We start from the raw sequence: 19015 nt of genomic DNA on the forward strand, positions 1-19015 counted from the left end.
AAGATACGTGTAAAAATGACTAAACTATAGGATAATGAGGGTAATTTTCTCTTTCGCTAACTATGATGTTTTTTTTTTTTGGGTATTGAAACAACCTTGTAGGTAATTTTTAAGGAGATAAATTTATGGAAAAAAAAAGCTTTTATAAATATATCGGAGTTTTCTTTATAATCTCCTCTATAGTTAAGGGTCGTAACTTTAGGCGCGATAACTTTAATTTCTATATCTACTTTAGGGACAAGGGATTATAAAGAATCTAAAAAAGATCAAATAGAATTAGCAGAAATTTATTTTAAATGATATTCAATGTTAAACTAGTGGAAGCTAACATCAAAGTGACTACATATATGTCTTAGAAGTTTTTTTTTAGTTTTTTTTAATTTTCATGTTTAGTAAATTACTAGTACAATGACTTATCATGAAAACAGAACCATCTCAATTTTTTAAAAAAAACAGAAATTTAGGAGTAATGTAAGAATAAATTGATTAAACGAAAAAAAAAAAAAAGATGAATAATGCAATACAGGAAGCTTTTCAACCCCTAGACTCTCTCTTTCTGAAACTTGGATTGGTTGCAGATTGAGTACCCCCATTTCTCCTGAACAGGGCTTTGAATTGGAGCAAGTCCAATAATGTTTTTCTACAGCACTTTGGAGGTCAATATCAGCTAAACAGGATCAACATACATGGGGGAAAAAAAGGTTAAGGTCGATTATCTTGAAAGATATGTGTTTAGTTTAGAACATAGATGAATATCCCTCTTGAACATTCTCCTAACCTCTCTATTTAATCTTTTTTGTTTGAATATTATCAAAACGTGATGGCAAATCAGGACATTTATGAGATCGAGAGCCATGGCCCATGAGAAAGACACATGATCATCGTTCACCACCATTGTTCGACAAAAAACGTAATGGTAACATTTAAGAAATCGAGAGACATGGCCCGTGGGAAAGATGTGATCACCTCGTGTCACCACCACCGTTCGACTGCAGGAAGTGTCGACAGACTAGTGGCCGGCAGACGCATGTTCAATCTTCGAGGGGCCAATTATGGATTCGGGCTGAAAACTAAAACCATTCATAGTGAACAATGTTTCTCATAGTTTTCATTTGACCCGGCTCCCAAATGCATTTTATCGTCTACTTTAAAAGATATATTTATTTAAAGTTCTAGATTTTAAAAATCTTATATTGAATATGCATGTTTATCAATTAGTTGTTTAAAAGTGGTTTTAATGTTAAATTAGTGTTCATAATGTTGAGTGGAGTGTTTTGATCATTTCTTTCTCTTCTTTTTTTTTTTTTTATGAAAATAAACCCAGGAATTAATGTTTTCCTAAATGGGACCGGAATTGGATAATAAAATCTACATACCAACAAGAGGTTGAAGAAGATAATGAAAGGGTTAACGACGTATTAATTATTTGTACGTTTTTTTCCATCTTATACATTGTATTCCAACCTAAGCATCTAGGATTGATTCCAAGCCTAGTACTGTTGTATATATAGGTGTGGTTGCACGCTTAGATATTTTATGTTTTTTAATTTAATTACTCATTTTCACACATACAATATATATATATATATATATATATATATATATATATATATATGAAAATAAAGATCTTTATTTATTGCAGTCAGTTTGATATTAAGAAGAAGACAAATTTTTATATAATTTGTTATGTATTGTCTTTGTCTAACTGTATCTAAGAGTCCATTTTAATGTATCATGTATATAAATATAAAACATGTTATGTCACTATTATAGAAAACACTACTATAGTTTGTAGCCACATGCTCTACTCCTTCGAGATATATATACGTATCTGACCTCTTCTCCATACTAAATCTATACTTTAAAATATTTTAAAATAAAATAAAATAAATAAACCTTTTGTAATATCATCAAAATTCCAAATAAATTCTTTCAGCACATCACAAAAATATATTTATCATATCATTCATAAGTTAGATTAATAAACATAAAATACAATAACCTCCACCTGATGATATTATAAGCATTTCAAGTGACACTACTAGAAAATCTATGATTTGTAATATAAAATCTCGGCGAGAATATTAAAGAATTCAATTGGAAATTAAATTGACAATTTTTCATAGAAAAATCAGTTCAAAATACGCTCCTTTGTAAGAAAAATCTTCAATGTACTATTACCAATCCACGTTACGTCTCTAATGGTAGAATATTTTTCCGGCGTGCTATATATTTTATTAATAATAGGGGTGGTCCATCATTACTAAATAATTAGAAGGTAACATGCACCAATCACGTGCCTCGACTGCAAGGGCAATAGTTGTCATGATTAATTTGGTGGAAAAATATCACTGCCAAATCCCAATAATTCAAGTGGTCCAAGTAATGGAGAAGACGGCGTTAAAATTTAGAGTGGGCTACTTGTTACTTGTGACTTGTGGCTTCTTAAAAACAAAAAAAAAGAATGATTGGACTTGTGGTTTTGTCCTTACGCTTGATTCTCCAGTGACTCACGTAGAGATTTCTTTTCAGCTAAAATGTCCTTTCCTGACATCCAATTATATAAATTTATAATTATTACAGTAAATTATTTAGGGTACTTTTTTTTTTAAGTATTATTAACATATTCAGAACAATTTATTTATAATTTGACTAATTTTATAAATTTTAAAAATTAATAATTATTTAAATTTTTTAATGATTCTAAAATTTATAACATTCAAATAAATAATTTTTAAAAATCAAATATAAAATCTAACTAGTTAATTAATACTTTATTAAATTATAAATTTTTTAATTGAATTAGAGAGAAATTATTTAATGTTCTTACTCATAGTCTCGTAGTGAGTTTTATTTTGAAAAGTCACGTCTTGAAGAGAGAGGTGGTACTTAAAACTTATAGGCTTTCTAATCCCTTGACTCGTAGCCAATATGAGATATTGTTATTAACATAGCCTCCATGTCAAGGATCTTAGAAGAAGAGAGCACATATTCCACAACATATGTTTTGTGTAAAATGTTTTATATAAAAAAAAATTAATCAACGATAGTTTCCGGACACTTTATAAATTTATTAAAAAATATTTTTAACTTATAAAATTTCATGAAAAACTTTACAAATAATAACCAACTCATAATAAAAATTAATTATTTTTGTCACCACCCACTCCACTGGTAATACTACAATCACCATCTTTCCATCACAAATGTTGCCATTATCAACATTCTCACATTGTCTATCATCATCCTACCATAATTATTACCACCTCATCTTTATAAGCACCTTTATTATCATATTTATCATCAATATTATTATTATTATTATCACCTCACATTACCTCTATTATCATAGTCATTGCTATCCCATCAACAATTTATAATCATATATTTTTTCATATCATTATTAAATAAATATTGTAAAATTTGTTTGATGTAAAATAATATATATTTTATACACAATCAACAAACTCTTATTGAACAAATAAAATGGAGTATTACAACCTTGTTTTTTATTTCTCTACAGGGCAATTCTCAAACAACTATGAAAAATAATCTAATGAATCACTTAGGTAATATTTGATTATTATACTAAGACATAAAAGATAAAGATATTTCTGTATTTTGTTTTGTTGATGGTGAATAAAACATAATAAAAAAGATTATTTAAACTTTAATATGTATTATTTCCAACTTACATATTTAAATAAAATAATTATAATTTTCAAATTTACTCTAGTGACCCATGTTCTAATGATCGCGAAACACCGCTAAGGGCAAGGTATTATCTAAGTGATCCAGCAACTCGGCCACAATTAGCGTATGTTCAATTTCCTCAAATATTTTGAGGAATCAACAAAAATGACATCTACAATGCCGAATTCAAACGTTTGTATCGAATTAATGTCATGGGATTTGATGGATTGAGTGACCTAATTATCTCGGAACCGGATGTTCTTTCAACGACGAGCCTTACACGGAAATCCGTCAAGCCTCGCATCGATCACCGGAGATTCCTGAACTAGCCCCAGACTATAACATCGTGGACAAGCCTATCCAATCGCCGTCAGTTCCGGCACGAGCACATCAAGTAGCAAGTTGCAAGTTGCAATGATGAAAGCCATAGCAACCGGGGCTCGAAGGTAACTCATCGCTTGATGCTCAAGACTTTTAGAGTTAAGTCTTTTTTTGACCTCAAAAAGATCTTTAAAAGGACACGCATTGTCGTTACTCACTAAATCAATTATTGAAATCACTCGACAAATGGACGGACGGACGAGACTCATTTGACAGAATAAATAGTTATCTTTATAGCTCTTGTTTAAAAACTTCATTTGCACAACCTATTTCATGTGAACCAACCAGTTGTGTTCTTCATTTTTCCTCTCAAACTGCTTACATATTTAATATCTTACAAAAGAACAAATAAAAACCAGCTTTGGTTAAGGATAACACTGAAACTATTGGAAATTAGAAGGATACTTTTGGAAAATTGTAACTATAAAGGTAGTAGGAGTCATAGATGATAATTTGACTGGAATCCAATAATTGATACCAATCGAAATCTACTAGAATGAGTGGAGTTTTTTAGATGCATGATTGTCTTTTTTGACAAGTAATATGTAGTATAATAATTTTTTAAAAATAATATAAATTATATCTTGTGATTTTAATTAATAATTTAAGTTTTTAGGTTTAGATGATTTTTTAATATTATATCATAATTTTAATGATTAAAAAATCATGAATTTTATAAAATATTATGGATGTATATACATTTTAAATTTATAAAATTTTTATTTAAAAAATTATATTAAAAAATAATATAAATTATATTTTAAAATTTTAAAAACTCATGTGATAAACTACACCAATATTTTAACTCCGTGATATCACCATGCAAAAACACTGCTCTGCTCCACAACCTCTGTCTCCTGCTCTAGGATCCACACACAGACTTTTCGCATGTGTCCAGTCTATCGTAAGCAATTCTCTGAAAATGGTGGAAAAGTCATGAAAAGAAGTGGTTTTCCAGCTTTAGACCATGAATAATTCAAGAGGCTTGCAAGTTGCAACTATTTTTCTAAATATTTTCTGGAATATATTATTATTATTTTTTTTTAGCTTGTACACTCCAGCGCGAGTAGATCACTACAGAAGTAATTTCCTTCTAAGTTACAAGAAAAATAGATTAACAGTCATCATCACCTGCCCTTCTTGACCAGTTCTTCACTGAGGACTATATATAAAGACCTTTATAACCACCATCATCTCGGGATATAGCTAGCACCACCAAAAAACATGGAGGGTCGTCTAAAAGGACAAGCCGCCACCAATGTTGCTCCTCCTCTTCACACTGTTAAGCCCTTGCCGAGAACAATCTTCAACCGTGTGTTTGCCGCAATATATGTTCTTGCCATTTTAACTCTGCTCTATTATCATGCTAAAACGCTCATCTACTCAACTACCCTAGTCTCATTCTCTACAACCCTTGCCCTTCTATTCTCCGACCTTGTTCTTGCATTCATGTGGGTGAACACGCAGACCTTTCGCATGTGTCCAGTTTATCGTAAGCAATTCCCTGAAAACGTTGAAAAAGTCCTGAAAAGAAGTGATTTTCCAGATTTCGATGTGTTTGTATGCACTGCGGATCCATACAAAGAGCCACCAATAGGTGTAGTGAATACGGCTTTATCAGTAATGGCTTATGACTATCCAACAGAGAAGATGTCAGTTTACATATCTGATGATGGAGGCTCAGCCTTGACTCTCTTTGCTTTCATGGAGGCTGCTAAGTTTGCTACCCACTGGTTACCATTTTGTAAGAAGAACAACATACTAGAGAGGAGCCCTGAAGCACTTTTTGAATCTAATCATCCTTGCACCTCCGAGTCTGAGAAGATTAAGGTAAGATACTGTAACTTTGATGATGTTCCCTTGATATCTATACTTGAGATTTTTTTTTATATCAAAATTAAGGAACTTTTAGAAAAGACGAATAAAATAGCCAAGCCAGTAACTTAACTAGTATTTAGACCTCCAACCACTAATTCTAGAGCTTGGCTTCGTAATTTCGGGTGGCGGTACCTTAATTTCTGGTTATGGAGGTATGCTTACAGAACGATTGCTTGCAAGTTTGTTTTTATATGTTAAAAATATTTTTTAAAAAAATTAATATTTTTTTGATATTTTTAAAATATTTTGATATGTTGATATTATAAATAAATTTTAAAAAATATAAAATATTTTTAATATATTTTTAAGAAAACAATACTTTTGAAAAAATTGAATTTTTTTGTTTCAAATTTATTTTTATTTTGGTATTTTTAAAATGTTTTAACGTGCTAATATTAAAAATAAAATTTTAAAAATAAAAAAATATTATTTTAATATATTTTTAAATAAAAATGTTTTAATTAAAAAATAATTATTATCATAATAACAAATATGGTTAGATTATTCATTTGTGGATAGATAGCTAGCTAGCCAACCGCGGAATACATGTAAATCTTTTTTAAAAAAAAAAACAGAAGAATAATCAATTGTAACAAAAAAAAGGGATAAAGAAGATTTGCTGAAATGACCACTTATTGTATTGATTCTGAAAGAGGGAGTATGGAATAAACATTTTCTTCTGAGACCATGTGATCCACTTTTGCATATTTATGAAATCCTTTATTAATTTGAATGCTGCAATTAGAGAAGAGATTATCTCATTAATTATACAAGTAGCGGGTATCAATAAAGATACTGTTTCTTGATTATGTGATAGATGATGTATGAAAGCATGAAAGACAAAGTAGGGCATGTTCTTGAGAGAGGTGCGGTTGGTGATCAGTACATCACTAGTGACCATGAACGAGAAGCTTTCAATAAATGGAGTAACAACTTCACCCGACAAGATCATCCCGCAGTGATTCAGGTTTGGAATCATACAATTATTATCAGACGCCTTTTATTTTTAACCACCGTCATAATTTGACCTCCGAAGGTTGCTACTGTTTGTGCCGGGTAATGTCAACCATCAACGGCCCACCCTGCACATTTTCAAGAAACAAGCCCCCCCGTCGGTGGTTTACAAGAGTTCAGAAATTCACCAGCCTATTTATTGCATCCTAACACATTTCTTTGAACAATGGGCAGGTTTTGTTAGATGCTAGCAAGGACAAAGACATCGATGGTTATTCGATGCCAAACCTCATCTATATCTCCAGAGGAAAAAGCAAAGCTTCACCTCACCACTTTAAAGCCGGCGCCCTCAATGCCTTGGTACGCATGCCTCTCCACAACCACAGCGTTTCAAAGTTCGGAAATATATCGCTGTACAATTTCATGTCAATTCACCTTGCTAGTTCTTAATAATTAGATTAATACACATTTCTCTTGTTTGCTTTGAAGCTACGAGTATCAGGTAGCATGACCAACGCACCCATGATTTTATCTCTAGATTGTGATTTCCGCTCGAATGATCCTCAAACCCCTCTACGGGTACTGTGTTATCTCTGTGATCCAGCGATTTCGCCCGACTTTGCGTATGTTCAATTTCCTCAACTGTTCCAAGGAATCAACAAAAGTGATATCTATAATGCTGAATACAAACGTTTGTTTCAAATCAACATGTTGGGTTTTGATGGATTCAGCGGCCCTAATCATGTCGGAACCGGAGGTTTCTTTCGACGACGATCTTTTTTCGGAAGTCCATCTAGGCTAATATTACCAGAGATTCCTGAACTAGCCCCGGATTATGTTGCAGACAAGCCTATCCAATCCCACTCTATTTTGTCATTGGCACATCGAGTAGCGAATTGCAATTATGAAAATCAAACCTACTGGGGCTCTAAGGTAAGTAATCGATTACTTATTACTGTTCAAAATATTTAGAGCTGGCTTTTCATTTTTACCTCGAAGTTACAGGAATTTTTTTTATTTTTATTTTTAAAAAAATGGGTTGCTAATAAAAATCTAAAGTGTAATCCTTAAATTATTGGATGAAGGAGACTCATTTGATACGCGAGTACTAATTTTAGCAGATTCATTAGGCAATTGGAACAGTCCTGCATATAACTGATTTTCAAAAAATTATAAGATACATTTGCTAATTTGATGTCAGCTTAAACAACTATGTTGTAATGATCAATTGCCCGGAACAGGTGATAGTACTAGAATTCATCGTATCAGACAATTGGATAGCAAAAAACATAGTAATTTCCGAGTTTTTCATATGGTAACTTCGCCGACAACTGGTTGTAAAATATGCAGATCGGATTCAGATATGGATCATTGGTTGAGGATTTCTACACAGGTTTCAGGATGCATTGCGAGGGGTGGAAGTCCTTATTTTGCAATCCTGATAGGCCTGCGTTCTTCGGTGATGTTCCCACCAGCTTGATTGGGGCGCTTGATCAACAAAAGAGATGGTCAGTCGGACTTCTTGAGGTGGGGTTCTCTAAATATAGCCCAGCAACCTACGGTGTTAGGACAATGGGTCCTTTGATGGGACTTGCTTATGCACAGATGGCATTTTGGCCACTGTGGTCAATTCCGATCACCGCATACGCTTTCCTTCCCCAGCTAGCACTTCTCAACAAAGTTTATATTTTCCCAAAGGTATGCTATTCTTTCCTGACAAGAGCATAAATTAAAAATTAACGTTAATTAATAATCAAAACAAATATAAAAGGGGTGACCAGCTTTTACTATTTGTCACTTCCTATAACACTATTCATTTTTTATAGAGTAAACTATGTTCCAATCCCTGCATATTTCATAATATTCTGCTTCATCATCAATAGTTTAACATTTTTCATCGTTAACCTTCAAAAACTTCCAATTTGATTCGTTGCCGTTAAATACTGATAAAAGTTGTAAGAGTTTTACGGAACACTATATTTATGTGTCTTGAGTTTTCTTGGAGGAAAAAGCGAGAGAAAAATAAGAAAGCAAGAACGAGAAAGTTGGAGAAGTGAGTTTTCCAACAGTTGCTTAGCTATTTGAGGGCGAGGGATCACATTGCAATTCTGGAAAACTATAAGTTTATGAATTCTTAATTGATAGGGCCGGAATGGAAATTACTGAATATAATTAAGGGGCTAAAATATAGTTTGTCCAAAATAAATTATAAAGGAAATTTCCTGGAAATCATGTAGAGCTGGTCTGCTATAGATGCTTAAGCCCAATCCAATGAGATATTCAAGTGCTATAAAATTCAATACTGAATGGAGATGTTCTGCACGCTTGTTTGTGAATTTATATACGAACTGTTAATTGTACTTGTTAATTATAATAAACATATAATCTTCTAATTATGTCAATTACACTATATTTCCATCACGGAAGAAACCACAAGAGTTGAATATCTGATATGGAAATCTGTTTTCTTTAGAATTAAAAATATTTATTTTTAAGATTATGAAAATAAAAACTGGAAAAAATGTGTTGTAGGTCTCAGAGCCATGGTTTTTCTTGTACGCGTTTCTTTTCTTGGGGGCCTATGGTCAAGATTGTCTTGAATTTATCTTAGCGGGAGGAACAATCCAGAGATGGTGGAGCGATCAGCGGTTTTGGATCATAAGGGGAATAACAAGTTACGTATTTGGTTCCATGGAGTTCTTCCTCAAGTTCTTGGGAATTTCAGCATTTGGCTTTACCGTCACAAGCAAAGCAGTAGATGCTGAACAGAGTAAAAGATACGAACAAGGGATCTTCGAGTTTGGGGTACATTCACCCATGTTTGTGACCCTAACAATGGCGGCCATAATTAATTTAATCTCATTTTCCCAAGGGCTTGTTGAAGTTTGCAGAGGAAACGATTTGGAGGGACTATTTGTGCAGATGTTCATATCTGGTTTTGCTGTGGTGAATTGTTGGCCAATTTACGAAGCCATAGCTTTGAGAAATGACAACGGGAAAATGCCTATCAAAACCACCATTATGGCAACCCTTCTGGCAGGCGCATTCTATGCAGCAGCTTCTTTCATTTGCAGGTGAGAATACGAGGGCATTCGATTCATGTTGTGAAGGAAGTGACGGTTTTACTCTATTTGCCGATCTACAGCAACATTCCTCCCCGGGATGTATTTCTGAAAAGGAAGAAATGAAAATAAAAAAATTATTTTAATGTATTTTTGAATTGATCAAAAATACTTTCAAGAGAAACTGCTAGCTATTATAGAATAGCTTAATACAATAATTATGAAATGAGGTTCAATTATTTATTGTGCCTTCCATTTTCCTTTCGGTATAATCTATCTCATTAAGAAGTATGTTATGTGCTATCAGTTTAAAATTTTAAAATCAATACTTAAAACTTGTATAGAAGGGAACAATTGAATGGAAAGAGGTCATTTATTTAGATATTAGATTCTACGAAAATCCTAGTGATGAATGAGAGATTAAAATAAATCTCTAAACTATTAGATTAGATTTTTAGATGGAAATTAAAATCTAAAAAACTATAAAGGTTTGTCAGTAGAAGAAAACTAGGTAAAGTAGCAAATAAAAAAATAAAAATAAATCTATAAAAACACACAAAAAATTGTAAAGAAAAACAGTAAAGAAAGCAATTAATCCGTGCCACTTCAACATTTGGTTTGAATATTGTAAAGAAAGCAATTGTAAAGAAAAACAGTAAAAACAAATTCTAAATCTATGTGTCGTTTTAATCTTATACCTCAACATTTAATTTATTAAAAATTAAATTTTATAATTTATTATGATTTGTTTTATATATGATTAACTTGGTATCATAACTTATATTAATTTATAATTTTTTAAATCTATGCTTTCAATAATACCAATAAAAAAATAAAAAAATAACAAAAATATTAACATGAAAGGATAAATATCCCTTAAGTAATAGCTTTGATTTTGTTGATTTAAAGGGTATTTTAATGAAGTATCCGTACACTCAAACATAAAAAAAAAACGAAATAAAAGTATAATTTTTTTTTTTTTTTTGTCTCCAGTCACATTTTTAGTATTTTTACTATTGATATAAAACAAAGGATTCTAATACCGCAAAACCAATTGCTATTTTAACGAGGGTCAAAATAATAATTTTTTTTGTTAAAATGCTAAAATTCACAGAAATGTTTCTCATGCTAGAATAAGTGTTTACAGAAGGGGAGTAAAAAAATTGAAAAATTAATTAAATTTAAAAAAATTAAATCATGAAAAAAACTGATTAAACTTGATTAAAATTTTTAAAAAACCAATTAGTTCTATTCGGTTTGGGTTTTATAAGTCTGAAACTAAAAAAACAAACCGGAAAAAAAGTAAAACTAGAAAAATTAAGTCAAATCAAAAAAAAACCAAGCCAAACTAAAAAAACTGAACCAAATAGATTTAAACTAATTTTTGTTCTAAAATAACCAATCCGAACCAAAACTAGCCGGTTCGAATCGGTTCCAATTCAATGTTTAATTTTTTTAAAAAAACTAATTTAATTATTTTTTTAATAAATACTAGACCAAACAAAAAATAATTACCTCTAAATATTCCCTACCCCTTTCGTTTTTTTTATTCTTTTCATGTCATTTAACCACATTAGTCAAAGAATTTTTTTTTACTGTACTTACTTATCTGTCCCTCCTCTCCACACAAGTCTTTAAATAAAGACTCGCAATCATTTAAAGCACCGACGAGAAGTATGGGGGCTCGGGCTCGTCAGCAAGGAGGCAGCGCCATCCAAGCCACCAGCACAGGCGGGCATCCTTCTCTTCACACGGTTAAGCCCTTGGGCAGAACACTTTTCAACCGTGTATTTGCAGCCATTTATGCTCTTTCCATTTTAGCTCTACTCTTTTACCATGCAAAAACACTCTTCTACTCCCCAGCCCTGGTCTCCTTCTCCGTAACCCTCGCTTTGTTAATCTCCGATCTTGTTCTAGCATTTTTTTGGGTCAGCACACAGACTTTTCGAATGTTTCCAGTCTGTCGAAAACAATTCCCTGAAAACCTTAAAAAAATAATGGAAAGGAGTGATTTTCCTGCCCTGGACGTGTTTATATGCACTGCCGATCCATACAAGGAGCCACCGATAAGTGTGGTGAATACGGCTTTATCTGTAATGGCGTATGACTATCCAACAGAGAAGATTTCAGTTTATGTATCTGATGATGGAGGCTCAGCCTTGACTCTGTTTGCTTTCATGGAGGCTGCCAAGTTTGCTACTCACTGGTTACCATTTTGTAAGAAGAACAACATTCTAGAGAGGAGCCCTGAAGCATATTTCGAATCAAATCACAGTTTCACATCTGAGGCTGTAAACATCAAGGTAAGATGCTTTAATGACAACTTTAGGAATGTTTTTACATTTACTTATATTTTTGTTTTATTTCTCTTTGGGATTGTGATAGCCATAGGAGGAGTTTAAAGTTTTTTTTTAGGAATGTTTTAGAATAATATTTTTATTTATTTTAAATCAACACATAATTAATCTAAAAATATATAAAAATATAATTTTTAACAAAAAAATAAATAAATTTTAAAGGAACATGATTTCAAACTGTTCCAAACACGCTCTAATGTGTTTTACATCATTTTGTCAAGGTTCTTTGTGTGGATTAATCCATCGTGGTTCGGATTTATTTATAATTTATTTTGGGAAACGCCATAACCATAATTAAAATAACACACCAATAGGTAGCCTCCTGGAGAAAAAAAGTACAGAAAATATGCAACGACAAATCTATACCATTCAAACAGCCAATGGGAAGAAACAAGACTCGGCTCCCAACCATCACGTCCCCATATAGTGCCTGTTCTTTCTTTATATATATATATACAGTAACACACACACACACACACACTATATTTTATTTTAATTCGAATCCCTGGCACATATTCTTCCCCTAGTTGCATTTTTTAATTTACATATACAGAAGACAAGCGCATTTTGTGGTGTGCGTGCTCGCCGGTCCGACTGGTTTCCTCAGCACGTTAGTTTAAGGAAATTGTATAAACTAGGTATAAGGAAACTTTTAGAAAAGAATAAAGTAAAATATTCATATTAATTTGCACAGTTATAATCCATCTGTATGCGTGGCCCGGGGCTAAAATCTTCCTATATCTTTATGCGATAGCACAGGTTATTGTGTTGTCATCTTGGACTTTTCTGTGTGCAAGTGGGGGTAGTCATCTCGTCGGTGAGATGAACCGCGACAATTTGTGGCAGAATATGTCTGGCATCCATTTCTATATTTGCTCTTTCCTTTATTTGGATGAATCATATCCTAATCCTCGATAATTGATATTATTATGCAATCTTATCACATCCCTTGAAAAGAGTGACGGTCACTCAAAAACACTGTGATTCTTTATTTGCATTTTTTTTTAATTTTATATCAAATAATAAATAATAATGTAATGATTAGTAAATATTTAATAGATAGATATAAATATTTAGAAATCTTAAATAATAAATAAGATAAGAATTGTATAAAAAAAAAAAACAGAATCAAATGCTGTAGAGGAAGTATGTGATTACTGTAAATAACTTATCGTCTGGTTTCTTGATAATGTCACAGATAATCTATGAAAGCATGAAAGTGAAGGTAGAGCGTGTTCTTGAGAGGGGAGAGGTTGACGATGAGAACATCACTAGTGGCCAAGAACGAGAAGCTTTCAACAAATGGGCTGATAGCTTCACACGACAAGACCATCCAGCTGTGATTCAGGTTCCCTTTTACAGAATCAACCATGCTCATAAGAGCTCGTCAATCAATACTTTTATTGGGGGAAAGTATACAAACTAGTACCCGCACGTATCATTATTGAACCTGTTCTTGTTTTCTTTATTGATTTTGACGGCTTTTGATCTCATCTGAAGTTCACATTGGTCCTTCAGTCTATAGTTGATTTCAGTTAATCTTATTTTTATTTTTTTTAATAAACTAATACCATTTTAATTTTTTTAATACATAACAATTAATCCAAACAAATTTATACCAAATCAAATTTTTTTTTACTGAATTAGAGCGATTTAAGTTGAAATAGTGTTTTCTTAAGAATTTGATTTTTTAAAAAAAAATTTGTGTTAATATAAAAATTAAATTTTAAAAAAAAAAAAAATAATCTCTATTGTATTTTCAAACAACTTCTTAATTAGATATGATTAGATCTTCTTCTTAACTAATTTAATTTCAAATTCCATCAAGATTAAGTCTTGGGTCATCGGATTCTCAAATCAATCAGGACGGCATGGTTGAGCAACTATACTCAAGTTAAAATACTAATTTTATTTTTTTTTTTAAAAAAAAAAGAAAGAAGATCCCACGTATGATGGTCACGATTCACTAACCTACTCACCTGTATCCCTCACATTTGCTTGAGCCATGAACAGGTTTTGTTAGATGCTAGCAAGGATAGAGACATCGCTGGTTATTCGATGCCAAATCTCATCTACGTCTCTAGAGAGAAAAACAAGGCTTCACCTCACCACTTCAAAGCTGGTGCCCTCAATGCCTTGGTTAGTATGCATGTCCAGTACATTTTTATTCAGAAAACTTATTAATTCAAAATAAAAAAAATATTAAAATTTTTAAAAAATATTGTTTTACCACATTACCAAACAGCAGCTTCTAGGACGCTGCTTTAAATCGGTTGCGTAATGCCAACCTAATCTTTACGTTAATAGAACACTCGTTTTTCTTATTTGTGCTGTAGCTAAGAGTATCAGGTTGCATGACCAATGCGCCGATAATCCTAACTCTGGACTGTGACTCATGCTCTAATGACCCCGAAACACCGCTGAGGGCAATGTGTTATCTGAGTGATCCAGAAACTCGGCCACAATTAGCTTACGTTCAATTTCCTCAAATATTTCGAGGAATCAACAAAAGTGACATCTACAATGCCGAATTCAAACGTTTGTATCGAATTAATGTCATGGGATTTGATGGATTAAGTGGTCCTAATTATCTTGGAACCGGATGTTTCTTTCAACGACGAGCTTTCTACGGAAGTCCATCAATCCTCGCCTCACCAGAGATTCCTGAACTAGCCCCGGACTATATCGTGGACAAGCCTATCCAGTCGCAGCCAGTTCTGGCACTAGCACATCAAGTAGCAAGTTGCAATTATGAAAACCGAAGCTACTGGGGCTCAAAGGTAATGAACTAGCCCTAATTATGAACTAGCCCCGAACTCATCGGTTGATGCTCAAGACTTCTAGGGTTGGTCTTTTTTTGCCCCCCTATTTTAAAAGGACACGCATTGCTGACACTCACTAAATCGATTATTGAAATTACTCGACAATTGGATGGACGAGACTCATCTGACAGAATTTACAAATAGTTATCTATGTATTCAGATAGCAAGTCTTCTTTTCATTCGGTATCTTTGTATATGTTATCTTCAATGCCGATGGTATGTAACTGGTTTTGAAATGTGCAGATCGGATTCAGGTATGGATCCTTGTCTGAGGATTACCACACAGGTTTCCGGATGCAATGCGAGGGATGGAAGTCCATATTTTGCGATCCTGAAAGACCTGCATTCTTGGGTGACGTTCCCATCACCTTGAATGATGCGCTGAATCAACAAAAGAGATGGTCAATTGGACTTCTCGAGGTGGGGCTCTCTAAATACAGTCCTGCAACCTTCGGTGTTAAAGAAATAGGTCTTTTGATGGGACTTGCCTATGCACAGTCAGCATTCTGGGCCATCTGGTCGATTCCGATCACCACGTACGCTTTCCTTCCCCAGCTAGCTCTTCTCAACAAAGTTTATATATTCCCCAAGGTACGCTATTTTTTCTAACAAAACTAAATCCACTATCTTCTGATTCTATCAATCATACGATATTTCTAAAAATGAAAATGATTGTGTTATTTCTATTCTATATTTTGTTAAAATCACTTTATAATCTACTTTTATTATTAATTTTGATAGATCAAAATACCACCAATTAATTATATTTTTCACAAACGATGATAATTCGTTTTTTTTTTAAAATAATGATGTTAAATACTGGTATTATATAGAAATATAGCTAGTTGAAAGTCTTGTTTTATAATTAGAATATTAAATTTTATCTTTTCAAATCATTACCTATCACCTAATTTAATTTCTTCAAAAACCTTTTTTTTTTGTCATGCTGCATTTCTTTTCTTGTTAATGTTTTTATCCTTTTGTGCTTCCAAATATATCTACCAATAACATATTTATTTTAAAAAAAATATAATATAGTAACTAAAATTGTGCAAGCTTCAATTTATATACTCTAGTTTTTTATTTGAAATAATTTTTAACTTTAATAACTAAACATAATATATATTCCAATAAATTTTGATTATTTTTAAAAAAAAAACCAATCTTGTTTTTTATATAACTTGTGCTTTTGAATGCTTTTAAGAAGTGTAAAAAATTAAATTAATGTTTTTTAAATATTTTCTGATAATTTTAATGATTTATATTAAAAATTATTTTCAAAAACAGAACATCTATCCGCAACACTTACAGCATTTATGAATAAAACTTGTTGCACAGTTGGAGTGGGAATAAAACTATTCTATAAATTGAACATTAATTTATTACAAGAACCGGGAAAACACGTGATGCAGGTGTCAGAGCCATGGTTTTTCCTGTACGCATTTATTTTCTTGGGGGCATATGGGCAAGATTTTGTTGACTTCATCTTAGCCGGCGGATCAATCCAGAGATGGTGGAGTGATCAGCGATTTTGGATCATAAGGGGAATATCAAGTTACGTATTTGGTTCCGTGGAGTTCTTCCTCAAGTTCTTGGGAATTTCATCATTTGGCTTCAATGTGACAAGCAAAGTAGTTGATAATGAACAAAGTAAAAGATATGGACAAGGGATCTTCGAGTTTGGGGTACATTCACCCATGTTTGTGACCCTAACAATGGCGGCCATAATTAATTTAATCTCTTTTTCCCAAGGGCTTGTTGAAGTTTTCAGAGGAAACAATTGGGAGGGACTGTTCGTGCAGATGTTCATATCTGGTTTTGCCGTGGTGAATTCTTGGCCAATTTATGAAGCCATTGCATGGAGAAAGGATAGGGGGAAAATGCCTATTAAAACCAGTATTATTGCAACACTTCTGGCAGGTACATTGTATACTGCATCTTGTTTCGTTTTCTTGTAAGAACATTAATGAGGACTTGTCGATGAATTGTATGATAATTTATCGCGGTATTCCTCCTTCGAATGTCCTCTTCTTTTTTTATATTAAAAGAAGGTTCACTTAATTTTGCCATCCATTTACCTTTTCTCTTATATATTAGCATATCTTATAACTAGCGGTCACACCACGATGTGAGGTCTTGCACGAGTTTGAATCGCTGAATCGGTGCCCCCACATTTTGTATACATTTTTTTTTATATAGTAAACGAGAGCATTATATATTAATTTTGTATACATTTATAATGTATGGTTTTGTAATTTTCATCCGTACTTCAACCCATAACATGAAACAGGTAATGCATCTCTTATTACATTTTCCAGCGAAGTCCAATTGGTGGACGACGGGGCTTATCCAGAGCCCCTTTTTTTTTTTATAGTAGAAATTAGGAACTAGAACCCTTAATTGAGGGACAGAGATTTGAAGAGAAGAATAGGAAGAGAGAAAAAGTAATGGAGAAGAAGCCGTAAAAGGTAGCTAAAGAGAAGAAGAGCAAAGCTAGATAAAAAAAGAGAGAAACTTTGCAACTCTACAAATTTTATTAATTCATAAAAAAAACTAACATTACATATAAATAGTCAAACCATAACAACCTTGCTCAAAACTAACAAAAGGAATTATGGCATACTAAATAAATGTTTAATAAAATAATATAAATTAAGTCCACTATAAATTAATCTATCCTCTATTATTTATAACGAAACATTGATATAAATTGTGTTTTAAATTATTTTGATGTGTTACTTTTAAAAATAATTTTTTAAATTTATAAAAAAATTATTTTAATACATTTTTAATTGATAAACATTTTTTAAAAAAAATTCATAATCATACTACCAAACAAGTCTAAAATAAATTTTTTAAAAAAAGACCTTCAATATTTCCTGATCTTTTTTATTTCGACATCAAACATTTTATGTTGAACAAAATTTGAACAAAATCATCTACTATTTCTAATATCTCCAATCCCAGGCTTTAATCTTTATTTTCGTCGTATATTTCCTTATACTTGCAACTTTTCAACATGACGGGGAAGAAGAATAGGTGAGCTTGAAGTTTTTGTTTTTGTTTTTTATGGGGAAAGAGAGAGTTTTGGATTGGGATATCAATAGACTAGCCAAGCTAAAAACTAAATTGAATCTCTTCTTCCACTTTTTTTTCGAATTCAAACGTTTGTATCAAAAAATTATTATTATTATTATTATATTATTTATTAATATAAATATTTGAATTAATTTATATATATTTTAACTAATTTTATAAAATTTTAAAATTAATAATATTTAATAACCCTGAAATTTATATAATGCTTGTATCAAATTATTGTTATGGGATTTGATGGATGGAGTGGCCCTATCTTGGAACTGGATGTTTCTTTCAACGGCAAGCTTTATACGGAAATCCATCAAGCCTCGCATCAACAGAGATTCGTGGACAAACCTCTCCAATCGCAGTCACTTCTGGCACTAGCACAGCAACCAGCAGGTCGCAATTATGAAAGCCGTAGCAAGTGGGGCTCAATGGGTTTGGTAACCCATCGATTGATACTCTCTTTTTAAATATATTAAAATGATTTATAAATATTTAAATATTATTTTTAATATCAAAATGATTTATAAATATTTTAAAAAATATTAATTTTAAATAAAAAAATTCAAATTTTTTAGAAATGGAGGTTGGACTGGATTCCAAATGATCCTTGTTTAAGTTTGAATTATTTTTTGGATTTTTGTTTTGTTAATGTTAGAAATAATTTTAAAAAATTAAAAAAAATATTTTAATATATTAAAAAAAAATTATTTAAAAAGTAATTATTACTACAATACTAAATATCATTTAAATATTGATATACTTATAAAAAAAATTCATATAA

General features: G+C 31.8%; 2 protein-coding genes across 3 annotated transcripts; both read left to right on the plus strand.

The window, feature by feature from the left end:
* Positions 1 to 5237: 5237 nt before the first annotated feature.
* Positions 5238 to 10211, plus strand: LOC118034298 (cellulose synthase-like protein G3). Its single transcript, XM_035039543.2, has 6 exons — positions 5238 to 5904; positions 6770 to 6919; positions 7141 to 7266; positions 7396 to 7839; positions 8257 to 8604; positions 9439 to 10211. Exons 1-6 carry the CDS (start codon positions 5299 to 5301, stop codon positions 9982 to 9984), a joined length of 2220 nt encoding a protein of 739 aa, XP_034895434.1. The 5' UTR covers positions 5238 to 5298; the 3' UTR covers positions 9985 to 10211.
* Positions 10212 to 11613: 1402 nt separating this feature from the next.
* LOC118034306 (cellulose synthase-like protein G3) lies at positions 11614 to 17208 on the plus strand. 2 transcript variants are annotated; one of them, XM_035039556.2, is made up of 6 exons: positions 11614 to 12271; positions 13524 to 13673; positions 14339 to 14464; positions 14662 to 15105; positions 15391 to 15738; positions 16560 to 17208. In XM_035039556.2, the coding sequence occupies exons 1-6, from the start codon at positions 11645 to 11647 to the stop codon at positions 17103 to 17105; spliced, it is 2241 nt and encodes a 746-aa protein (XP_034895447.1). In that variant the 5' UTR covers positions 11614 to 11644; the 3' UTR covers positions 17106 to 17208. The 2 variants fall into 2 exon arrangements, with proteins under 2 accessions (XP_034895447.1, XP_034895456.1); XM_035039565.2 differs by lacking the exon at positions 14662 to 15105.
* The last annotated feature ends 1807 nt before the right edge of the window (positions 17209 to 19015 follow it).

This window comes from Populus alba, chromosome 3 (genome assembly GCF_005239225.2).
Source record: "Populus alba chromosome 3, ASM523922v2, whole genome shotgun sequence".
Classification (NCBI taxonomy): domain Eukaryota; kingdom Viridiplantae; phylum Streptophyta; class Magnoliopsida; order Malpighiales; family Salicaceae; genus Populus; species Populus alba.

Coding starts and splice junctions, on each gene's coding strand:
- LOC118034298 (XM_035039543.2), top strand. CDS start 5,299: ATGGAGGGTCGTCTAAAAGGACAAGCCGCCACCAATGTTGCTCCTCCT. Junction 5,905..6,769: donor CCGAGTCTGAGAAGATTAAG/GTAAGATACTGT, acceptor ATTATGTGATAG/ATGATGTATGAAAGCATGAA. Junction 8,605..9,438: donor AAGTTTATATTTTCCCAAAG/GTATGCTATTCT, acceptor AATGTGTTGTAG/GTCTCAGAGCCATGGTTTTT.
- LOC118034306 (XM_035039556.2), top strand. CDS start 11,645: ATGGGGGCTCGGGCTCGTCAGCAAGGAGGCAGCGCCATCCAAGCCACC. Junction 13,674..14,338: donor ACCATCCAGCTGTGATTCAG/GTTCCCTTTTAC, acceptor AGCCATGAACAG/GTTTTGTTAGATGCTAGCAA. Junction 15,106..15,390: donor GAAGCTACTGGGGCTCAAAG/GTAATGAACTAG, acceptor TGAAATGTGCAG/ATCGGATTCAGGTATGGATC.